This window comes from Kryptolebias marmoratus, linkage group LG12 (genome assembly GCF_001649575.2).
Source record: "Kryptolebias marmoratus isolate JLee-2015 linkage group LG12, ASM164957v2, whole genome shotgun sequence".
Lineage (NCBI taxonomy): Eukaryota > Metazoa > Chordata > Actinopteri > Cyprinodontiformes > Rivulidae > Kryptolebias > Kryptolebias marmoratus.
The window spans coordinates 12,106,245-12,128,961 of NC_051441.1; the positions used below are offsets into that span (position 1 = coordinate 12,106,245).

At 41.0% G+C, this 22,717-nt stretch overlaps 4 protein-coding genes across 5 annotated transcripts in view; 2 read left to right on the forward strand and 2 right to left on the reverse strand.

Annotated features, from left to right (window-relative positions):
- The window catches only part of LOC108239324 (MIF4G domain-containing protein B), a 6,764-nt gene extending 2,589 nt beyond the window's left edge, over positions 1-4,175 (forward strand). Inside the window, exons 2-6 of one of the 2 annotated variants that reach the window (XM_017421975.3) lie at positions 631-750; positions 870-979; positions 1,196-1,351; positions 1,677-1,769; positions 2,098-4,175. In XM_017421975.3, coding sequence (XP_017277464.1) covers positions 672-750; positions 870-979; positions 1,196-1,351; positions 1,677-1,769; positions 2,098-2,325 — 666 coding nt within the window. In that variant the 5' untranslated portion in view covers positions 631-671 and the 3' untranslated portion in view covers positions 2,326-4,175. Of the gene's footprint in view, positions 1-593; positions 751-869; positions 980-1,195; positions 1,352-1,676; positions 1,770-2,097 lie in introns of both variants that reach the window. The other variant, XM_017421974.3, reaches the window with a different exon arrangement.
- Positions 2,901-6,401, reverse strand: mrps7 (mitochondrial ribosomal protein S7). The gene is made up of 5 exons (XM_017421973.3): positions 6,275-6,401; positions 5,249-5,440; positions 5,081-5,144; positions 4,804-4,971; positions 2,901-4,625 (listed from the first exon to the last, which is right to left on the reverse strand). The coding sequence occupies exons 1-5, from the start codon at positions 6,316-6,318 to the stop codon at positions 4,404-4,406; spliced, it is 690 nt and encodes a 229-aa protein (XP_017277462.1). The 5' UTR covers positions 6,319-6,401; the 3' UTR covers positions 2,901-4,403.
- Positions 6,402-6,407: 6 nt separating this feature from the next.
- On the forward strand, positions 6,408-14,443 carry LOC108239322 (ADP-ribosylation factor-binding protein GGA3). Its single transcript, XM_017421972.3, has 17 exons — positions 6,408-6,616; positions 7,574-7,658; positions 7,736-7,811; positions 7,896-7,994; positions 8,097-8,220; positions 8,314-8,417; positions 8,521-8,601; positions 8,679-8,816; positions 8,972-9,053; positions 9,486-9,611; positions 9,701-9,952; positions 11,294-11,382; positions 11,458-11,579; positions 11,705-12,003; positions 12,135-12,304; positions 12,384-12,494; positions 12,572-14,443. Exons 1-17 carry the CDS (start codon positions 6,535-6,537, stop codon positions 12,680-12,682), a joined length of 2,151 nt encoding a protein of 716 aa, XP_017277461.1. The 5' UTR covers positions 6,408-6,534; the 3' UTR covers positions 12,683-14,443.
- Positions 14,444-14,467: 24 nt separating this feature from the next.
- On the reverse strand, positions 14,468-22,377 carry nup85 (nucleoporin 85). Its single transcript, XM_017421758.3, has 19 exons — positions 22,062-22,377; positions 21,475-21,565; positions 21,225-21,381; positions 21,029-21,099; positions 20,902-20,945; positions 20,550-20,619; positions 20,300-20,421; positions 19,991-20,125; positions 19,231-19,353; positions 18,924-19,055; positions 18,732-18,835; positions 18,546-18,629; positions 18,395-18,460; positions 17,743-17,894; positions 17,508-17,625; positions 17,064-17,164; positions 16,178-16,329; positions 14,841-14,942; positions 14,468-14,656 (listed from the first exon to the last, which is right to left on the reverse strand). The coding sequence occupies exons 1-19, from the start codon at positions 22,092-22,094 to the stop codon at positions 14,558-14,560; spliced, it is 1,956 nt and encodes a 651-aa protein (XP_017277247.1). The 5' UTR covers positions 22,095-22,377; the 3' UTR covers positions 14,468-14,557.
- Positions 22,378-22,717: the final 340 nt, after the last annotated feature.

Consider the following 22,717-nt stretch of genomic DNA (forward strand, 5'->3'; position numbering starts at 1 on the left):
TAATTAGAACAGATGTAGTGCCATCCAGATGCCAAAAACAGGTGAAAATGTAACTTTAATGAGTTTTCACAAATCAGAGAAAGGTTTCACGAATCCCAATCATGGTTTTAATCATGTATCTGGAAGAGGAGAAGAATCCAGTCCAGGTTTGAAGTGTCTAGGATTTGTAGTTTTTAAATTAGAATCAATTAAAGACACGGATGGTAGTGAAAAATTAGGTGGAATCGCCCTTTAGCTATTCGACGCTAGAATTTGATGCCAACTTCAGCGTCGTATTAGTCATTATTATTGTTGTGACAGTTTTTCGTTGTAAAACCAGCAATAAAACAAATATGTAGACGTGACTTTACATCTTCTTCGGGTTCAGATGTGGCTAACAAACTATGTATCATCTCACAAAAAGAAAAAAAGACACTTTGTTTGAGTATTAGATGGTGTTTAGTTGCCAAAATCCCTTCAATCCCTCAGTGAATGAGCTGCAGGGAGCAGCCAGTTTGATGACTCCGCGGGATTGTATGTGTTTTCCTGTCCCAATAGTCTGTTTAAAAGACTTGCTTTCATTGTTTATTGGGCCAACCTGTCTTGTTCCACAGAAAAGTGCGGTGAAAAGAGATCATCTTATGTTCACAGTGTGACAGCTCCCAGGTGTAAATTATATCCTCCCATCTATAATGGAAAACTCCACCGACGACTACAAAATCCAGTCATTTGACCCGGACTCGCAGATATTACTGAAAACCGCCTTGAAAGGTCAGGATTTGCATTTACTTGTGTGTACAGTAAAACTCTTTCTAAAGAAGTGTGAACGTCACAAATGGTTCTTAAGACCTACATTTGAATGTATTTTGAAGCCACTTTCTTACCCTCAGACCCGAGTTCGGTGAACCTGGAGAAGGTGTGCAGCATCATCGTGGATCAGTCTTTAAAGGACGTTGTTTTCAGCAAAGAGGCCGGCCGGATTTGTTACACCATAGTGCAGGTCAGTCCTCGCGCCCCCTGCGTCCTTTCTGTTTAGGGAACCGTGTGTTTGGAGCGTTTCTGGAAAAGCTAAATGTCACACTGGATTATCACACCAACAAGTGTCTCGTGTCTTAAAGCAACAGAAGGGTCTTACATCAGCTTGTACTTCCTGACGTTTTGTCCGTGCTCCCTCTCTTGGCAAGTCCCTGATTTCCCCCCTGATTGTTTCGCCCAGGCTGAGGCCAAACAAACCGGTGGAAACATCTTCAGAAAGCACCTGCTGAACCGCCTGCAGCAGGAGTTCAACAAGCGGGAAGAGACGAGGACTAGCTCGCTGCAGGAGTGGGTGTGCTACGTCACCTTCATCTGTAACATCTTTGACTACCTCAAGGTAAGGAGCGGGAGGCCGAGGCCACTTCCTCACTCATTTTACACGAGGGTAAGTCCGCTGTGACGTCATATCCGTCTGTTTTGTTCATGACTTCACAGCAGCTTTGTTAAGTTAGTCTGGATTGAAGTTGGTGCAAAAGGACTGTTTTTAGGTGTCGCCTTGCTGTCTGTTGTCAGTGTAGCATTTCTTAACATCGTGGCTCAGGTACATCATAACAGCTGCTATCATATTACATCTTTAACAGAAATCATTTCAGTATCTTTCAGCATGTGAATGTTGAGTTTGGTGATGTTCATGTGTTCATTTTGACCTGTGTGCGTCTCAGGTGAACAACATGCCGATGGTGGCGCTGGTCCACCCCGTGTACGACTGCCTCATGAGGCTGGCCCACCCGGACGCTTTAACGAACGAGGAAGAGGTGAGGTTACGTCCATGGGTTCCACATTAACGCGCCTGTTAGGCCCGGTCCCAATACTCGCTCTACACCCTACGCCCCTCTGTGAAGCATGTACTCAGTCGAAGTGCACAGAGTTGTAGAATTGGGACAGTACAGGTTACATCATCGACTTGTGTCTCTGCGTCGTAACTGCGACATCCAACATGGCGGACCGGTCCCTGTTTTGGTATTTTAAGAAGGTGCCAGTAATGTTTAAACATTTTCTCTCATTTCAACATCAAAATCTTATTTCAAAGAGCCACGGTGTGCTGTGTGTTTTTTAACGAGGCGTCCCGTCCGCCCCCTGCAGGTGGACTGCCTGGTGCTGCAGCTGCATCGTATTGGAGAGCAGCTGGAGAAGGCCAACGGCCAGCGGATGGACGAGCTGTTCTTCCTGCTGCGGGACGGCTTCCTCCTCCAGGAGGGCCTCACCTCCATGACCCGCCTGCTGCTGCTGGAGATCCTGGAGTTCCGGGCCGGAGGCTGGGTGCTCAGCAGCACGGCGCACAAGTATTACTACAGCGAACTCGCCGACTGAGGCGCTGGCTGGGCGCCCTCACAGATCATTCCACGATTACAAAACCAGCAGCTTACAGGTAATCTGAGGAGAGCTTTAAGTGGATGATGGTTCAGAAACTGACAAAAAAGAAAAAATACGACTTTGGTTTTGTTGGATAGTTTTCTGCATTTGACTGAGATGTGATGGATGTGAAATGTGCAATAGTTAACCGAGCTTTCCGCTTCAGTCAACAAGCTTTAGCCACTTTTTGTTTAAAAGATGTTTGTCTTACAGGTTATTTTTTTATATCTTTCTTGCATTCCTAAGTTTTTACAAACATTTCTTTTGAAGTTTGCCAAATTTTTAAAAAAACTGGAAGAGACATTCCACTCAGATGTTGCTTTACTTTTTTATTGTTGTTTAATTCAAATATATTTTAATAAACCCCGAGGGGGGGGTTGTTTTGAACTTTTGGATTTTTTATTTTTATTTTTTTAAGCAGATATTTGATGTTCTGATGTGGAAGTGAAACTCTAAAAACATTCGAGTTGAAGTTTTGTGCAGCTGATTTGTCATGTAACTCACTGTTTTAATGCAGGGGATTTTTTTTTTAATTTCTTACATCTATTAAAAGACCAAAACAAGTTTCACTTAATTTAAGACATATTCCTACAGATCTATAGTTTGTTTTTTTAGATCACCTGTTTGGAAACACCGACTGAACATGAACATTATTTCATTCAGGGAACTCAACATATTGTGTTTCTATGTTTACAGATCAGTTTAGCTAGTTAAAAAACATAATAAGTTTAGGTTTCATCAGCACTGCTGACACTGTACCGATTAGCCGTTACATTATGACCGAGTAGGTTGTGACTGGCTTGTAGGATGAAGGTTTGTTCCAGGTAAACATTGTGTCAAACCATCAGATTTATAACTAGAGATAAGACCAGAACCCAGAAGGTGAAGCCACAGAGGACGAGCATCCTGCGGTAGTTTTAAGTCCCGCCCCTCTGCGTGAGCGAATGAGACTTGACTCAAAAGTAAAAGGAGAAAAAGAAACACTTCAGGTTTTGTTGTTTGTGATTCACGTGGTTCTTACTTTCCTGCTGTTCCATCAAATATGCTTTATTTTTGGTTATTTGAGGCTTAAAAGGTGTCTTGTTACTTTGACTGATAGTATCACACCCTGTAGGTGAGCTGGGGTGGTATACAGGTGGGATTCTCATAACGAGGTCCAGCCCCACATCCTTAGAGGAGACTTCAAAAGTCCAACATGGCAGCAACCGTAAACCGAACATTCAGTCACTTTGTTCATCTTTTTTATGTTGATGGTTGGAATCAAAAGCTTGCAGCTTTATGTTATCTTTTTGCCATGGCTGATTGGTGTGTGTGTGGAGCTGCACTCATTTGATGTTCAGTGACAACTTTAAGGTTCTGAACCAAAGCCATGCCATAGAATCACTTCAACACAAACATAGATGCAATGTCATGATGTGGAAATCAATGTTTTTTTTCTTATTTGAAGTGAAGCAATTTTTACAAATTGCGCCTGCTAACGGTTTAAAAAATATTTTTTTAGCCAAGATTCAGATGGGGGTCAAAAAAGTTTGGTTCAGAAGCTAAAACAAAAAATCCTCAACTAGTCAGATTCTGGTATTTAAGCTAAAAATAAAAGGTTTACAAAAGAACTTGATTCGATTAGATATTAAAAAGTAGGAATATTGAGAGCTGAGTGTAAATATTTAAATTCCTCTCACTGACAGGAATTTCTGTACATATATTTTGTTACAGTATTGGAGTACTTTTCCATTACTCTGTTCCAGTTTTCTACAGTTGAATTGTACAATAAATACATTTGTTTGAATAAATTCTATTTTTTTTCTTGACTCTGCTTATATTTACTGTGTAATAATTTCAAATACAGGTAATTGTTGTACTCAGTACAATTTATTTAATACAAAACCTGAACCGTACTCTGGACTCTCTCTCTCTTTGTAGCACAGACAGGGCTTCATGTTATTTACAGTCATTTGAGCGGTAAGAACTCCCAACATGTCTGACAATCTGCAGACAAGTGTGGCTCCACAGCTTTTCAGTCCCAAAAGGTTTCCTGTCTACCACCAGCGGTAGTGGGCAAACGCTCTGTTAGATTCGGCCATCTTGTGCAGCTCAAACTTCTTCTTGACGACGTTGCCCTCCTTTTCAAAGGCGGTCAGCAGTTCCTGTGCGAGCTTTTCGTACATGTACGTGCGCTTGTGTTTGTTTTCTCTGCATTCTGTGATCATCCATTTCATTGCGAGGAAGCGGCGGCGGCTGTCTGTTAGCGGGATGGGCACCTGGTTGGGATTAAAGACAAAGATAGAATTAATCTTCCACACATTTATGCTTTGCAGCTGCAAGACAGACATTTTGTTTTGAAAATTAAACCTCAGAAAACAAGAGATTTACCCTATTTTTATATATTCAGTTCATAAAATTATCTGTCCTGTAACCTAACAGAAGAGCTGTACTGACCTGGTAGTACTTTGCACCTTTCTGTATGCTGGTCAGACCAACAACAGGCTTACAGTTCTCCAAAGCCTGGTGAAAAATCTTGTATGGATTACACTCAATCTCTGCTTTCTTTTTCTCTGAAGCTTTGTGATATTTCTCCACTTGTTTCTTCTTTATGTGCTCCAGTGTCTTAAAAAAAAAGATGTTCATTATTATTTTGCTGGGCCATTGAGAAATGACCTTCACATTAAGGCTCTGAGCAATACTCGGCAAGATCCGAACAATGCTTTCTCCTTACCTGTGTCATAATCTCTCTGGCCAGAATCTTGTTTCCATGCTTCATCATCATGTTGATGAATTTACTGAGAAGCAAGAACAAAAACTGACTGTATGTCCTGGACTTCACACAAAGCTTCAAAACAGGAGAAACATTCTTGCATTTAGGGACAGAGTTGCCTTTAAATACCTGATATCTGGGTCGTCGAAAACAGAGCTGGTTACTGCATTGGGAGCTGCTTTGATGGGTCGGACCACTTTGAGCTCGCGCTCCTCTTTCTCCTCAGCACTCAGCTCACTCACCGGTTGGCTGTAAGCCTCCTTCCTGACCTCTGGCTCCAGATAATAAGGGTTGTATTTGCTCCATCTCACCAAAACCACTCTGCAGACCAAGAACACACTTACTGGTCAGTTTGAAGTGTGTAGGGGGACGAATAGCATGCAAGAATAATGGAAGCTGTTCATCAGTGACTGTAAAGGGTGAAGAATTTGCCCATTTTGAATTGTCACAGGTTTGTTTCAAATTAAGTTTGAACACTGAATTACAATGGGTTCAAAGTTTTGTGCTGTTACAGGTAAGAAAAAAGGATTTTGTAAAATACATACTGTAGAAGATAAGGTTTCTATTTGGAAAAACAGCATGTTTTCTAGCCAAAATTGTTCAAAACGTTAGACAAAGCAGAATGAACAAATAAAGCAGTAAATGCCTGTCATCATACAAATAAAACCCAACAGGAAAGTTTAGTTCATGTAGAGCTTTCCAGCTCAAAAAGACATGCACTTAGAGAAACAGAAAACAAGTTTAAAAAGATTTGGAAGTTGCCAGTGTGAACGACGAAATTTTAATAAACTAAAACTGTAAGATAACTTGGAAAATAAAGTTTGCAACATTTGGGTTTGGACGAAGAAATGTCTTTGATAAAACAGAAAAAAAATAGGATTGATGGGGGTACAAAATATAGTTTTTGTATATTTTGTTTATGTTTTTTTGTATATTTTGTGAATATTTAAAGCTTAGTGTATAGACATGCTTTGAAAATTTGCCGAAGATGTAATTTTATCATTAACAACACCTAGCTAGCTACTTTTTTATACACCAACGCGAGTTAGTTTAATATTTTAGAAACGTATAGCAGTAAAAAAAAAAAAAACATTTATAAACATCAGCATTTACCAAGAAACACCAGCTACTGATGTGTATAAAGGTTAAATTTACCTCGGTGTCCAAGGTTTCAGTAATCCGGAGATGGAAGCAGCCATCTTGGAAATGTGAGTGACAGCTAGGACCCCAGGTTAGTATGTCCTGGCGATGCCCGAAAGAAAAAGCCGTTTTCAAAGTCACCCACTTGTTTGACAAATTTCACTATTAATAGAGACAAAATTTGTGAGTGTGTTTTAACTGGTAGATATAACGTGTTGTATTTGAATTTTTTTTTAAATACAGTATTTTCGTGCACACGCCGATGACATCACACAATGTTTTCAGCGTCCACCGCCGTGATGGTTTTCAGTACCATGGCGTACCACGACGACGACGACTCGCTGGAGACATGGCTCGGTGAGTAACTGGTTCTGTTTCGTGCATAAATAACATGCATAATGAACCGGACACGCTGCTCCGTGTGACGGCGCGGGAGAGACTCGCGGAGGCTGCCGGCGCGCCGACGGTCGCTCTCCAGCTGTTTGACAGCTGCGGTTCGGGCTGCGCATCGGCGGCAGGCTGGGTGGAGGAGAGCGGGGATGCGCTCCGAGTCAGGGGCTCAATGCGGCTGTCAGGGCAGAGTGTGGAGAGAATGAAGGGATGAAGGAATGAATGAAATTAGGTCGCATCAGTTAATATGGTTCCAGTCATACTGAGCAAAATAATAAGGACATAAATTCACAGTTAGATGTGAACAATTGAAGAAAAGTATTTTATTTGGCATAATTTAGTGGTTTTTATTCCACACTCCTTTTGATTTTCAGGAGAAAAAAAATGTACTTTTTTATAGAGGAAATATATAAAACATATATAATGTAAGTTATTTGATATCCACAAAAACATATAATATATAATATATAGATAGAAAAAACATTGCAATAAGCAAATGTGCTTTTTGCTTGTTGATTTTTTTTTATCTTGTTTTTGTCAAATGAGCATCTAAAATAATAATGTGTACTGATATAAAAATGTAATTAAATTCTGAGCATCTTTAACGCTGCTTGAATCCCTTTTTTTAGCTGTCATCATTTACGGTGATGTTGTTCCAACAAAACAACCCTGTTTTTATATAGTCATCAAACATGTAACACTCTGTAACATATAATTAATTTAAAAATTGTTTAAAAAAAAAACAAGAGGGAATACGAATTTGTGTCAATTTATACAAGGAAACATATTTTAAAACACCTTATTTGCTATATACTGCAATAAAGAGGGATATAAGCAGAGTGGCTGCTTTTTTTTCTTAGCATTTTTTACAATAATTTCCATGATTTGATGAGTTCTGCAAAGCATAATGCAATTTATTGACAGAAAAAGCCACCCACCGAACGAACAGAGAGGAGGACTGGGAGTACATAATCAGCTTCTGCGATCGAGTCAACAAGGAGCAGGAAGGGTATGTCTGATGCAGAACATTAAAAAAGGGAAAAACAACCCAAAATAAAAACCCTAAACTGAACTTTCTTCTCGTAGTCCTGAGAAAGCAAAAAGTCTACTCTTGACCAAAATCGCCTGTTCGCAGGAATGGGAGGCGCTTCAGGCTCTGACGGTGAGAAACAGACGTGAGCGGGTTCTTTTCTTCTCCCTCTTTAAGCCGCTGAACTCCTCGTTCACATCAGTGTCTCGTGTTCAGGTGCTGGAGGCTTGTATGAAGAACTGCGGGAGGCGGTTTCAGAAGGAAGTCACGAGAAATCACTTTTTAACTTACCTGTTTCAGCTCGTTTGGACAGAGGTGAGCTGCCCTTATGAGACTCGAGACTTCATGAAGTTCAAACGTAAACCGAACTGACTGCTCGTCTTTTTTCCCCGATGACTTCATATCTTTAAACTGCAGTATCTGGGAGACAAAACGCCTCTAAAGGTGAAGAAAAGGATTGTAGAGCTGGTTTGCAGCTGGACGGCCGCTTTTCCCAATGAAAAGGAGTTTATTAAGACCTTCAAGGCCTTTAAGAGCATAGGTATTACCTAACTGGTTTTATAAGCTTGTTTAATGTGTCAAAATATCTACTTTAAAGGAAACATACTGATCCAGACTTCACTCTCTTCACCAGGTCTTGTGACGCCTGACGTGGTCCTTACGGTGGACAGGACTCTGATTCTTTCATCCCCAACGCACTCTAAACACCCGGTGTTTGACAACAAAGACATAAACAAGGTGATGAGTCGGAGGAAAATGTCACAATTTTCCCCCTTTTTTTGTTTTAGTTTGATTAAATGATCTAGACTAGTATGTAACTTTTTTATCTGTGGCCGTGTAGCTGCTTGCTGAGCTCCTCCGGAGTAAAAACCCAGAAGACCTTCGGGAAGCCAACAGATTGATCAAGAGCATGGTGAAAGAGGTGCGGGTCGCCCGTTTTAACGCTCGCTGCTCAGGCCGCTCGGTTTCCTGACCCGAACGCTGTTTTGTTGTGGTCAGGACGAGGCCCGCGCGCAGAAGGTCACCAAACAAGTGCAGACTTTGGAGGAGGTGAACAACAACGTCAGGCTGCTGACGGAGATGTTGTCCCATTACGACAAGGACTCTTCCAGTGACTCGGACAAGGAGATTATTAAGGTCCATGTCCAAGAATTTAAACACGTGTGCGAAGCACTGGGGAACCTTTGTTTCCACTAAAACATCTTTAATTTGTAGAGAGAAGAGCAGAAACTTGTTTATTTGTTTTTTATATCACATGTCGTAGTGTTTACCTCTTTTGTTTCTGCTCTCAGGAGCTCTGTGAGCGCTGCGATAAACTGAGGAGCGCTGCTTTCAAGATGGCATCTGAGACGGAGGACGGCGACTCCTCTTTAGGTTTGCCTAATCCTTTAGATTTTATATCTGTGCCTCTGTCTGTTAGCAAAACATCTCATGAGCTACTAGATTTTAATGAAACAATCAGAAAGGAACCACTGGGCGTTCTTCTACAACTGATTAACTTTTGGAGACAACCTGATTTAAGATGGCAGCCGCAGCTAACTGACCTTTGCAAACACAAAAAAGGCCATAACTATCAATTTTGCAGATATTGAACTGGAATTTGGTGTGGTGGTAGCTGGGAGTCATCCCCAACACATACTCCAAGCACTAACAGATCGCACAAGATCTTTGTTTAAAACTTTGGCATGCAAAGCGCCAGGTGTTAATGACCATACGGCCATGGAGGAGGTTTGTGCTCTTTGAGTGCTTCTAGTTTTTGGGGGTTTTCATGGTTGAGTGTATAATCACTGTCATTTGACCCATCAGGTGACATCCTCCAGGCCACTGATGATCTCTCCAGAGTCATTAACTCCTATAAGAAGATCGTTGGGGGGGAGCAGGTCGACGGCAGCGGCGAGGAACCTCAATCTACAGGCGCTCAGAGCGAGAGCGGTGAGAGAGTTTGTTCTGCTTTCTTAGAAAAATCCTTTCATTTGAGTCAACTCGTTTTACTGAATTTCCCCCTTCCGTCTGCTGTTCAGCAGTGACCACGGACACGCTGGTTGACATCGAGGGCCTTGATGCCCCCACCCCTCCCGAACCTGCGCCCTCTGCCTCCCAGTCCTCTCCACCTGTTTGTGCCGGTGACACGACGTCCCCTATCCCCGTCCTGCCCCCTCCTCCCAGTGCCGCTGCAGGCAGCCATCCTAGACGGCGTCGAAGAACATGCCAGCCCTCCCTGGACGCCGCCTCCCCCTCCCTTTCTTTACTTGATGATGAGCTGCTGTCTCTGAGTAAAGTATTCTAATTTTAGATTATTAAGTTGAAGGAATGGACCGGCGTCTGTTGGAAATGCACTTATTCTTTCAAATGAGTCACCATCTCCTTCAGAGCACTCAGAAAATAATGTTTCGCTGTAACAACAGCTGGTTGCTTGGCAACTGCTTCCTGAACATGGTCCAGAGTTAAAATAGGGCCTCCCCCTTCCCCCCGCCACAGGTTGGAGCTTTATGGTTAATGAGAGTGGTTCGAGCGTCTTTTCAACTAAAAGCAAATGCGTTTCTTAAAACAGGTCTGAATCATCCGTCTCTCCCAGAGTTCTCAAATGCTTTTTTTTTGCAAAATGTGGAATCGTAGCATCACATCACGCTTCTCTTTCTTAAGATGTTAAACCTAAACTTTAAATTGAAACCTTCAAAACACTTCTTAAAATGATGAACCGTAAGGATAAAAGATTTTCTGATGTTTTTACAAATGCTAAACTGCCGCCTTAAATAAATTTTTAAAAATCTAAACCTAACATCAAACTGTGGTTTATAAATCACATTTCCCCAAACCCTGAACTGTTCCTTTAAATCATGATTCTTCAAATGTTTTGTAAAATGTGGAAAAATCAACAGATGCTCCAAAACTTTCCTAAAGGGTTCAACTGAAGCTTTAAATCAGATTTTATTTTTTAAGTTTGTAAAACATAGAGACACAGGTTTATGTTGCATTTGATAAAAAAATGTCAAAACATTGAATTTCAGCTTAATTTCTCCCCTGAACGTTTCTTAAAGCATTAAACTGAACATTTAAATCAGATTTATTTTTGATGGAAGAATTTTAGTTTTTATATAATTTTTTTTATTCTTTTTGAATGATCAAACTCTACATTTGGTAGTAATAGCTCCTGAAAATTTTATTTTTTTAAACGTTAAACTTATTTTTGATCAGAATCGTCAGTATGTTTCTTGTCTTGCTGAAAAAATCAAATCCTTCCCTGAAAAAAGCGTCTGAATGGGAGCAGATCTTTGCCTAAATTCTGGATATACTTTCCTACATGTGAACTGTAAATGATGAGAGATTCAAAGTGTTCTCATTTTTTCATTTTTTGAGGAACATCTGCTGAAATTGTTCCACTGTTTTTAGACAGGTGAACCCCTGCCTGTCTTTACTTCTGAGACTTTCAGCCTCTCTAAAGTTTTCCTTTCATACCCAGTCCTGACCTGTTGCCAATTAACCTAATTCATTTCAAAATGCTCCTCCTGCTGTCTCTTTTTCTTACCACTTACTTATACAGGGTTTTCTTATTCCTGTCCACACTTTTTGACATGTGTAGTTGTATGTTCATTTTAATTTTTAATTCTTTTCAGGACTGAATGACAACCCTACCTCCAAAGAAAGCAGCGAGCAAACCAAACCCATGCTGGGAGAAATCTCCAGTCCGTGGACTTCGTTGCAGGTCTATTTATTATAATTACCTGCAAAGTTTTGGTTAGTGTGTGATGAGGGGCAGTAAATTGTCTGATCTCTGCAGGCACCAGGATCGAGCGTGGACGTGTTTGGCGGTGTAGCGGGGGCCCCACTTGAAACAGCTGCCTCACACAGCCTGAAGAGCCTCCAGGACCTGGCAATGATGGGCTTCTCAGATCTCAAGGCGTACGGAGACTTCACCATTCCAAAGATTTTTCCCTCTAAAAAGCATTTGTCTGTAGACAAGTTGGTTTGTTTAAATGAGGGCTGTAGAGTTTCTGTTCGGTGTGATTGTTTTTTTTTTTTTTTAGATCACAGCTCAGCCAAGCGGGAGCCACAGGAAGCAGCTTTGGGATACCAGCAGCAGCAGCGGCGGCAGCACCTCCCCTCGTACCCGAGCAGGGTGCCCCGTCCTCGACCGTTCTTCACTCCACGACGCCCGGCTCCCCCGCTCTGTCCCAGTCCAGGGCCGAAGGCCTGGCCATGGGCCCCGGGAGCCCGCTGTTCCGTTCCCTGTCCCCCGGTCCCCTGCATCTCCACGGCAGCCCGTCCAGGGGCTCAGACGTCTCCCTCAGCAACGTTCACGTCGCTCCGGAGGCAATCAAACCCAGTGAGAACATCTGACTGAGGGCGACGGAATCAATAAAACATGAAGAGCGTTCTTCACAATCACTTCTTAGAACTCAGTGGCTTGTATTTGCTTTATTCTTTCCCACTTTGCTGTTCCCTGTTTGTCCTCAGGTAAAATCCTGCCTGTGACGGCCTACGATAAGGATGGCGTTCGTGTCCTGGTTACCTTTGCGTCTGACTGTCCTCCCGGGAGGCCCGACGTGTTGGTCATGGTGGTGACCACGGTCAATACAGCGCCCCTGCCTGTTCACAACGTGGTCCTGCATGCTGCTGTACCCAAGGTAATCAATCGCCTTCAGACAAATCAAGTTTTAAATAAAAAACAACAAGTTTACAGCGTTTCCTTTTGTCTTCCTCCAGTCAATGAAGGTGAAGCTGCAGCCTCCGTCAGGAACAGAACTGGCAGCCTTTAACCCCCCGCTATCTCCAGCATCGATTACTCAAATCCTGCTGCTGGCCAACCCAGCGAAGGTAACGACCCGACGACCCGGCAGGGCGTGAATCTTAACGTGGGGGTCTCTTCCTGAAAGGCTTTTCTGTCGTCATAGGAAAAGGTGCGCCTGCGCTACAAGCTGACCTTCTCACTGGGAGACTGTCTGTGCGACGAGGCTGGGGAGGTGGACCAGTTCCCCCTCCCAGAGACGTGGGGTCACCTGTAGCCAAAGGAAAAGGCTCGTTCCTACTCTGCAGACGTGTGTGTGTTCGCGTTCATCCCAGAGAAAACGGGCGAGAAGGGGGCAGAGAATCCAGCTTTACAATCCGTGCAAGTGTTCGTTTCTTTGTTACTGGAGGAGTTTTTTACACAGCAAACAAAGCAGAGGCGTTACACAGTGGTTAGTTCGCTGTCCGTGGTGCCTACAGGTTATTAGAGTAAATATTTTACTGCATTGTTCCTGAAATGAATCGAACAGATTCTGAATGTATTAAAACTTAAATAAACCCAAGCAGTACATCTGAGCACCGTAGCAGAACAAATGTGGTCCAAGAGTTTCACTCCAAAGTTATTTAGGAGCCTGCAGATGATTTTATTTATCTATTCATTTCTATTAGGCTGATCATTTTTGCAGCCCGCTAATGAATACTTGAAAATATCCTGAGATGTGAAAGAGAAAAAACCTCGGTCCTGTCTCGCTTCAGAAAGAACCACCGGTTTGAATGTTTTACCCGTCGGGATTTCTTTTTTTTTTTATATTTTCGTGTGACTTGTGTCTTACAGTCAAACTGTGCTGCCGTGGCTTTTCTGCTCAATTAGTTGTGGTCATAGAGGCAACACCGGTACCTTCTCACTGCAGGTGAGGAGCTGCTGTGTCCTGAGTTCAGCGATTGGTTGAAATTATGTGCTTATCTCGTTTCTTTTTCATGTAACCGAGCACAGATCTGTCGAGGCAACCAGCTTTCCCGTCACGATTTGTTTGGCAGTGGGTCTCTGTAACATTTGTTTCGATATCAAAGCATATTTATTACAGTATCGGTGTCAGTATTAGGGAGTACTTTCATATGAATGTTCTGTTCAGTACTTAAAGGGATAGCTCAGATGTTTTGAAGTGGGGTTCTGTAAAGAGGCCTCGCTCCGATTAGCTCATCAGTCCGATCAGATTTAGAAAATTTCTTCAAACTGAGGTCGTCTGAAGAGCTATGTACAACAGGTAAGATATTAAATGTTTAAAACCTTTTTTACAGAACCCCACTTCAAACAATTAAACTATTGCTTCAGATGGCTTGTTCAACCTGAACAGGTTTTACTCTGAAGTGTGGAGCAGAGGGATGTTTTAGTAATCTGTTAACGCCGTACGGCCTTAGAGAAGTTTCTGAAATGATTTGCGTCTTTCTTACTTTCTCACAATCGTCGAGTTTTTTTCTGTTAAACGAATAAATTCACCACTTAGTAACCAATAATCGTTGGTGGGGAGCAGAACGAGCAGCCGCCTTCGGGTTTGTTGGACGTCACTTTGAAGACTCCTCAATGTTTTTATACTCTTACCAAATAGATTTACAGAAGCCTACAAAGTTCCTGATCTTGGTTTTTTTGTCCTGGCACTTTGAGTGCTTTGTACAGATAACTGTGTCCTCATCCAAATTTGACCAAATTTAGTCATTAAAAAGGTTTACAATACTTTTCTAAATGTAGAATATTAAGAGTTTGACTTGTAAGCAATGAGCTAAGCGTTTTAAACATCACCTTTTGAGGAACTGATGGTAGAATTGTGTCAAAAGTATGACTTTGTTAATTGAAAACAATGTTTACAACCAAAACAATCGGAATATTTTGAATCTAGTTTACATTGCCGTCGTTGTTTGGGTGTAAAGTGTCCAATGTGCAGATTGTGTAATAAAAATGTACTTGCTCTTTTTTGTATGGCAAGTTCTGTGAACGTGGTGTACCGTTTGTTTGCTGCTTAATAAAAAGGATTTGTTGTGAACTTTTATTTCTGAAAGAGATACAATTCCAATTAACAGCATGAAAAGTAATTTTATTATCAAAATATATACAGTAGAAAAACAAAAGAAGCGAGACAGTTTTGTTTTAAATATCCTCATGTTTCGACCGTCCCTTCTTTGACAATCGCTGAAGCCAGATTTCTGGCCAGAGCGAGTCTCAGCAGCTCCACTTTGGTCACCTCGATGTCCTCCTCCTGAAAACACACACACAGCAGACTGTAGGTGGTGTATACTGCAGCTGTGCACTGAGGTTTTAAACTGTCCACACATCATTCTGAATAAAAACTATCAAACAGCAGGAAACAGCTGCTCAGGATGGTCGACTTTGTGAACAGATCAAACATCCGAGCAGCAGGCGGACTGGGAGGCCATGTTTACCTGCATGGGTCGGTCTGGGCCCGGAGCTGCAGCGTCCAGAGAGGAGGTGAGCTCCTCTAAACAGTACATCAACTCGTACGTCTGGTCTGCAGAGAAGATCACCTGAGAGGAAGAAATGAAGGTGGGCTGAAATCTTTTTAATACAAAAACAGGAAAGAAAGAAGAAAAAGCACATCTCATTGTGTTTCTCCTGGTCACCTGTTAAATTGAACATTATAAGGAGGATTTTTTTTTTTTAAATCACGTTCTGATGTCTGCGCTGTTGCAGTACAGACCACTGGCATTTACTGTGCAATAAGTGGCATTAATGATAAGCAGATAAAAACATACAATCTGATTTGAGTAGCATGATCCATGTAAGGTTTACATAAAAAGAAAGTCAATAATAATAATAACAAATCAAAGCAGCAGGGCAATATTTTTTAGGAAAAAAAAAAACGGTATTAAGATTTGATGTGCAACTTTCCATTAAAATCTATTATTACATCTATATATTTAAAAGAAAAACTATGATAAAAGCCATAAATGTAGAAATATGATCTGTAATACTGTACCCAAATGTATAAAATGGCCTATTTATTTTATTCAGGTGGTCCACTGCAGGAATCTGTGCTGTGAGAAGGCAGATCCATCCCTGTGATCGTTTATTTTCTTGTATTTTCACCTTTTTGACCTTGTGAAAAACACGTTTTATTTGCTCTGACCATCACTCGTTTCTTACAGCTTTGTATTTTACCTCCAACAATGGCTCTAAATATTGTCACTTTAGTGAATTCATAATCATTGAGTCAAAAAAGTTCAGTATTCACCATCAGATAAATACAAACAATATAGAAACCTTTTTTTTTTTTTAAAAAAAAAAGACCTGTTCCCAAAACAGAAGTGCTCACAAATCAACACATGAACTGATGACAACAGGCTATGAAAATATTTTATGACTCTCTTATATAAACTACTACTGAAAATACATGAACTTATGTATAAAACTATGACTAGTTGAATAAGTTGGACAATACACAAGTAAAGTCATTTACTCATCTGTAAGCATACAAAATATATTGAACATTTTTTAGGTTAATTATCAGTTTAAGTCATTTTTCTCAAACTTGCCAAAGATCTATTTCCAGTTCTTAGATGTATATTTTGCTTAACATTCTTTTTTTTGTCAAAATAAGTGATTACAGTGCAGTAATAGGACAAAAAAAAAAAAATCACAATTTTTTCATTCCTCTATTGTTCCTGCAACAAACTATAATAAAGTGAACATTTAAATATAATATAGTTACATATCTGTACCTAATTTGTCATGAACAAATGAATTGGTGGTGCGGACCGACCTCTTTCTGCTCCAGCAGCGGCAGAGCGTCAGTCAGCAGCGTCATCCAGAAGCTTCGAGGAGCAATCTTTGCCGTCATGAGGGAGAGGAGCAGCTTGGCGGCCTCCCTGAAACGCTTCTCTCCGTACAGCTTGTGGAACTCGCGGTATTTCCCTGAACAGGTTTTTTTTTTTAATGAAACACACAAAAACACGTTTCCAGACTGTTAAAAACAGCACAAAGTCATTAGTGTTAACACATTCATATTCCAACCAAGATACAGCTGTTTTCCCCACACATAAAAACTAAAAATAAATGTATTTTAAGTTTATCTGCAGCTGCTTCTCTTACATGTGAGATGTGAGCGAGGTAGGGGTCTCTCTACAGTTCAGAGAGGACGATATGATGCAGGGAGTTTGAATTATAAACAAATGTTACTCTGGCAGAATCATGATATTTTGCCTGAAGTGCCCCAGGCTGCAACAGAAATGCTACTGCTAGCTGCTGCTATAAGTAATTGCAAATAACCACAGATTGCAAAATTGACAACAGAGAAGAAATTGATATGGATTTAAACTATTGTTTTAAGATTTTGAGGTATAAAACTAAATCTGCAGTCAGCAATTTAAATCCCAGTTTGCAAAATGTTAACATCGGCAGAGAGGTTTTCTAAATCAATGTGTTTTTTCTTTCAGTAACACTCATCACATGCTGTTGCACCGAGCACACAGCAGCTGTGTTTTCTGTCCGGGTCTCATATGACCCCTGAAACACAAGAGGGAAGCTGTCTGAGACGACATCTGCTCACTGACTGTTCCGTCCCTCCATGTTTGGGCTGAACTCGTTACACACAGGCAGGACTGTGCTGCTGATACTGCAGCGCGTGTTCGGGATGCTCCTGGACATACCGAGGAAGGTGAGCCTGTCGCTGAGCAGCATCGCCGGACCCAAGTTGTCGATCAGATCCAGATCAGAAAAGGTCCCCTTGGCGCAGTAATCCTGTAGGAACCTACCACAGAAACACGGAGACAATATCCTGAGATTGTTTGGAAAAAGGCAGCTTCTAAAGATGACATTAGGCTCTAATGCATCCAAGATTTGATTGAAATCTTTTACACAGTTATGTAAAAAGGTGAACATATTACTTTAATAGTGACAATATTCAATACTGCCAAAAACTTCAGTTGTTTGATGGAACAGAAACAAATGTGTCCATAATGGAGAAACGGATGAAGCCCTCTCATATAGGACTAAAACTAAAATGTGTTTATGGAAAAGAATAATGTAAAAATATTTGGACCTTCCTCGGTGTCTGCAGATTTTCAGAGAAGTGCACTTTTACAGGAACTAACCTCTCTGAGATGAGGGTTGCAAAGGCAGCGTCCTTAGCTCTGATGCTCCAGGAGAGAGCAGAACCCAGCCGGTTGTTCCTTAAAGCCCGCATAGCCATGATCTTACAGATACTCCGCACTGCAAACAAACAAACAAACAAACAAGGAGAATGATTTTTAAGACTGGACTGGAAAGATTTGACCTTTGTGCTTTTATCTGTATGCTAAAGGTGAAAACGATAACTTTTTTCCCTACCTTGCTCTGACATTTGCCTCTCCTCACAAATTCGGAGCACTTTGAGCGCTTTGCGTTCCGTGTCCAGAGGGACGCGCTCGATCTGCAGCTCGAGATAAACACGGCCAAATTCAGGGCAGTGATCGAAGTAATCCACAGCACACTGCCAAAGACTAAAAAACATACAAAAAAAACTCCATCAAGTTAGGAATTTGCAAAAGTATAATGAAGCCAACTAATGTCCCAGTACGTTCTAATGTTGTTTTTCAAATACATGGTGTAATAGAACTATTTGAGACGGGTTTGTAGGTTGCAAATCTTTGATACAAACAAGCATTTTTTACTATTACTACCTTAGTTAAAATGTTTTTTTTCTTGCACACTCAAAAAAAAAAAATTCTAATCTTTCTGCAAAAGCCTGCCACAAACTCATTCAGTGCAATAACCACTCAATCGTCCAACCTCCTGTTCTGTTAGGGAATAAAAAAGGTGTTTGCCAAACCAGTTAAATGTAATAAACAAACACAGAGAGGTTGTGCGTCTGTGTCACTGTCTGCAGCTGTGCAGATCTGAACTGTTATTAATAACCACTGGAAGTCACATGTTTATCAAACTGGTGGAACTGCATTGTTGTTGTGTCTAATTAACATGATGAACTTTAAGAAAAGCGTACCTGTGATGAGTGAACAGACCAGCGGCATATTCCAACAGCAGGAACTCTCTCAGGTTGGATCCAAAGCTGAACACACAACACACAGACACATCAGTATATGTACGTGTGTAACCCTGTTATGTTCCGTTTCAAAGCTAAAAAGTAGCCTTACTGCAGATTATGAGACTGGAGGAGTTTGCAGTGATCCAACAGGTCTGTTAAATGAGCCACAAACCACCAGTTGTTGAGAGCAATGCTGAGGGGACACAATGAAAAAAAAAAACAACTTCATGACTGCCAAAGTACTGTATGTGCCTCGTTAAGTAATACAAATGTGCTCTGTGGACTTCTGAGTTACCTGCAGTCCTTGATGACCTGATGAATGTCGAACTCAAAGGCAGCTAGGAGGATGTTGTCCAAAGGTTCTGGCACGCTCAAGTCCAGAAACATCGTCATGCATGACTGCAGCATATGCAAACACACAGGTTCGGTAAAAGAGGAACACAGTAGCGGTGAGGTTTAACGCAGAGCAGTGCAGACTGTGGCGTACCTGTGCGTAGAAATGTAACTCGGTGGGTTTCACTGTGGGGTGGCAGTAGAGCAGTCTCGTGACGAGGAAGTGATACCAGGAGCTGAGCAGTTCCTTGCGCTCCAGTAAAGTGTCTTCATCGCCCAGAAGGATCTAAAATTAAACAAACGAACAGGAGAGAACAGGGTTTAAAATGTTGTTAGATGAATAGCTGGAACCTAAAACGACTCACACAGCATCACTGCACAACAGTGCTGAACCCTTACAAGAACATACTGACGTTATTCTACTAATGAACAAGGTCCGGTGTTAGCATGAAGTCACTGACCTTACAGATGAGCTCCAGATGGTGGTTACTTGCAAACGAGTTGTCCTTCAGACAGCGGTCCACCTCCTCATGCCAGTTCCTCCACTTCACATCAAACTCTGTCAGCGTCTGAGTGCCACCAGGCTGAAAGAACAATACGAATAAAGTAATGAAGAGAAGTTTATATGAACTGACGTTGTTTATTTGTGCAAAACTGTGAAATTAAATGTTTGCTTTCATTGTTGAAATGATGTGAAAAAAAGACTGCTGAGAAGGTTTGACATAACCTTTACAGGCTTGTCGAAAAGTTGAAGCACAATACACTAACACGACTTTTAAATAAATAAATCTGTGCATCTGAGGTCACTAAAAGCTCATAAACGTCATCCAGGGACCTTGTTTGAGGCGTTTTCAGTTTGTCAGTCATGTTAAAGTGTATACACCCTCTTTACACATCAGGACACAAGAAATAAGTCCAATTTCAGATGATCAAAAACACATGCTATATTATATCATCATTTAACAAAAAATAAAAAATAAAAAGAGCTAAAGTAGTAGTGTTTTATTGACAAAAAGTCAGACACATTTCATTCAGGCTTCAATCATCACTGTAGCATTCAGAGTCCTGGATTCTGTCACCAGAGCAATTAGCCAAAAGGCAGAACACACCACGACAGAGAGGCCTCAGTCAAGGTTCGAACCAGCAACCTGTTTTGAAGTGAAGTGACCCAATTGCAATTCATCTTAAACCAAAGCTAAACAAAACATACATTGCACTTACATTATAGAAGGGCATCTTTTGAAGCAAGCTGTCCATCAGCTTGAACATGTTCCTGGCAGCAGGCCTCAGTGTTGCCTGTTTCACCAGCATCTGTCTGGCTTCTTCCAACCTCCCCTGCAGGACATAGCTCACCACCTGCAAACAAAACGTGATGACTGAGACCTCCCATCGCAGTCTATATCAGAGAAAATCAATGAAGGAAATAGTCCGATGGTCATAAAGAAAAAGAAAACGTTTCCTCTCAAAATAATTATCGTGCCTTGCAGCGATCATTAAAAGCGGATTTAAGGGTATTTATAAAGCACATACCACATCCCAGTAGTCCCGATGCTCAGCCGGGCTGTCACTTTGGAGCACAAGCTTGGCTTTCTCATCCACATCAGCTTTGTGTAACCTCACCCAGTCCAGAAGGTGGAGCAGCAGAGAGCCGGCTGAGAACACACAGGCATCACAGCACTGGTTTTAAAGGGGCGGTTTTCACAACTTCTAAGTCGGGTTAGATGAAATATCGTGAAATGAGTGAAAGAAATCAAACTGATCACAAAAATCTGATTCTGACCAGGAGCAGCATCAATGAAAAGCACTTCACACAGATTCCAGATCAGTTCTATGGCCAAGAGAATAGACACCTGTGACAAAACCGGGGAGACGAAGGACGAAGGTTAGGAAAACGGTACCACACAGTGGGAATAAATGTACCATCATAAGCTGTTTAGTTCACTATGACATTTTCTATTTGACAATATTCACATAAAAATTGATTTAGGCACATCTTATTATGTAGAACCCTCTTTTACAACATATTAAAGGACTACAGCTCCTAAATCTTTCTGCTGTGAATGAATGGGACCTAATCTTCAGGTTGTTTAATTGCCTAGCCCAACTGTTAACTGCCAAAATGTAGTACATGCCTGATTTCCATACTGTGTGGACATCTCTGCCTCTTTAGTTGAAACTGTACAAAAGACAAAACAATTAGATTTGAGTAAATACGTCCAAGAGACAAGTTTCTAATCATGTTATAAAAAAACAACTAACCTGCAACCTGTTGAAGCTCTTCCATACAGGCTCGAATTACAGATCGATAGTTTCTGCTGATGCTGACAAATCTGGGAAACAATGCCAAGAGATTTCTGAGTTAGATCATATAATTCTATAATACACACAAGCTTTATCTGCTTTTTTATAAGGCTCAGACTACTGAAAGGCAGAAAACTTTCTATAGTAGTCTTACTGTGGTTTCTTGCTCTTGCTAGGGAGATCCTCTTTGATCGTCTGCAGCCCAACAAAGATGTGGTGCGACTCGTTAAACAGTTTGCGTAAAATGGGGGAATATATGTCCTCGTCTTTCCTGACCATGTAAATGAAGGAGCAACCTGATCCTGTAGCTCCTGAAATACAGAGCCACAGACGGTTAGGAAGACAAGGAATGAGGCAAAACACTGAAAACATGAAGAGGGGCTTGGATTTATATAAACACCCACCTGATGCTCTGTGTAGTGTCTCATACACAAGGATATCACCAGGACCCCACGCAAAGCCCATGTGCTTTCCATGTCTGATTCCAGGAATATTCTGCATTTCATAAAACACACACAGACACATATCTTTATTTTGGTGCTGTTTAATGGTTGCCTAAATGAAAACAAATAAAGCTTTTACTAAACCTGCCCCCTTTAAAAAAATTATAACCAATTAATTCACTTTCACATGCTTACAAACCTGTTTTAGATAAGTGGCTCATTCTCAGTCTATTCGTGCTGTCTTAACTGAAATGTGTATGTCCATTTTACACTTTAAGGTTTAATTTTTCCTTTTACTTTGTTTACACTTAGGTAAAAACTTGATCTCTAGCTTTGTGTCTACTTGACATATACAGCACTTCCTCCAAATTTTAACATGGTTGAAGTTTTGCATTTCAAATAATAATCATAAATGTGTGTATTTTTTAACTAATACTTGTTTATTGACTTCATGGTTTGAAAACAGGTCGCTGCGATTACAGCTAGCTAGTTAGCAGTGTTTTATCTGGCGTTTTTGGTCTAAAATATTACCAATAAAATACACTTACAGTAACTGCAGGCTCAACATCAACTTCCTCCATTGGGGAACAATGTTATCAATACAAAACAAATCCAAACTATAAGCTATTCACTTAAAAACATGCCATTAACACATGTGCACTGCACTCCTTATTACGCGCCTCTGCCTTTCACTGAAAGGCGACCTTTGCGCATGCGTCATGAGGGGTTGCCCTTTTCAATGCCTGATTTTTATGTCGAGCACATTTGTACCGAAACAAATCATCCGTGTCTTAGAAATTAAGTTTTACGCAACAGTAATACACAGAGATAATAGAAAAAACGAAAATACTAAGGTTCTGATGAGTCAGGTTTATCTTTTGCATTTAAAAACAGAAAATGAGAGTGGTTATTCAAAGGTCCGCATGCTAATCAATCACGCAAAAATCGTCGCTGGAATCTGTTCCAATTGAGTACCTTTATGAATTTTGCCATCAAGTTAAGTTAATAGTTGACTTAAGTAAAGCTTAAGTCAAACAAGGCGGCCATTGGGACACAATGTTCAAACCAGACCAAAACATCCACATTTTGGTTTCCCAGATTGGTTATCTCGCTGGATAATGACGCTGTCTGAACAGCGCAACACAAAGACGAGATCAACCGGACTGTATATCGTATATATTGACACATATGCGCAAATAAAACG

What these genes read in the sequence shown, in the direction of transcription:
- LOC108239322 (XM_017421972.3), top strand. Translation starts at nt 6,535, where the DNA reads ATGTTTTCAGCGTCCACCGCCGTGATGGTTTTCAGTACCATGGCGTAC. An exon ending in AGGCGCTTCAGGCTCTGACG is followed by an intron (nt 7,812 to 7,895) that starts GTGAGAAACAGA and finishes TCTCGTGTTCAG; the next exon opens with GTGCTGGAGGCTTGTATGAA. An exon ending in TCCGGAGGCAATCAAACCCA is followed by an intron (nt 12,004 to 12,134) that starts GTGAGAACATCT and finishes GTTTGTCCTCAG; the next exon opens with GTAAAATCCTGCCTGTGACG.
- mrps7 (XM_017421973.3), bottom strand. Translation starts at nt 6,318, where the DNA reads ATGGCTGCTTCCATCTCCGGATTACTGAAACCTTGGACACCGAG. An exon ending in CTGAAACCTTGGACACCGAG is followed by an intron (nt 5,441 to 6,274) that starts GTAAATTTAACC and finishes CTTGGTCTGCAG; the next exon opens with AGTGGTTTTGGTGAGATGGA. An exon ending in TTCGACGACCCAGATATCAG is followed by an intron (nt 5,145 to 5,248) that starts GTATTTAAAGGC and finishes CTTGCTTCTCAG; the next exon opens with TAAATTCATCAACATGATGA.
- nup85 (XM_017421758.3), bottom strand. Translation starts at nt 22,094, where the DNA reads ATGGAGGAAGTTGATGTTGAGCCTGCAGTTACT. An exon ending in AGCAAGAGCAAGAAACCACA is followed by an intron (nt 21,100 to 21,224) that starts GTAAGACTACTA and finishes ATTGTTTCCCAG; the next exon opens with ATTTGTCAGCATCAGCAGAA. An exon ending in AGTTACATTTCTACGCACAG is followed by an intron (nt 18,836 to 18,923) that starts GTACGCCACAGT and finishes CATATGCTGCAG; the next exon opens with TCATGCATGACGATGTTTCT.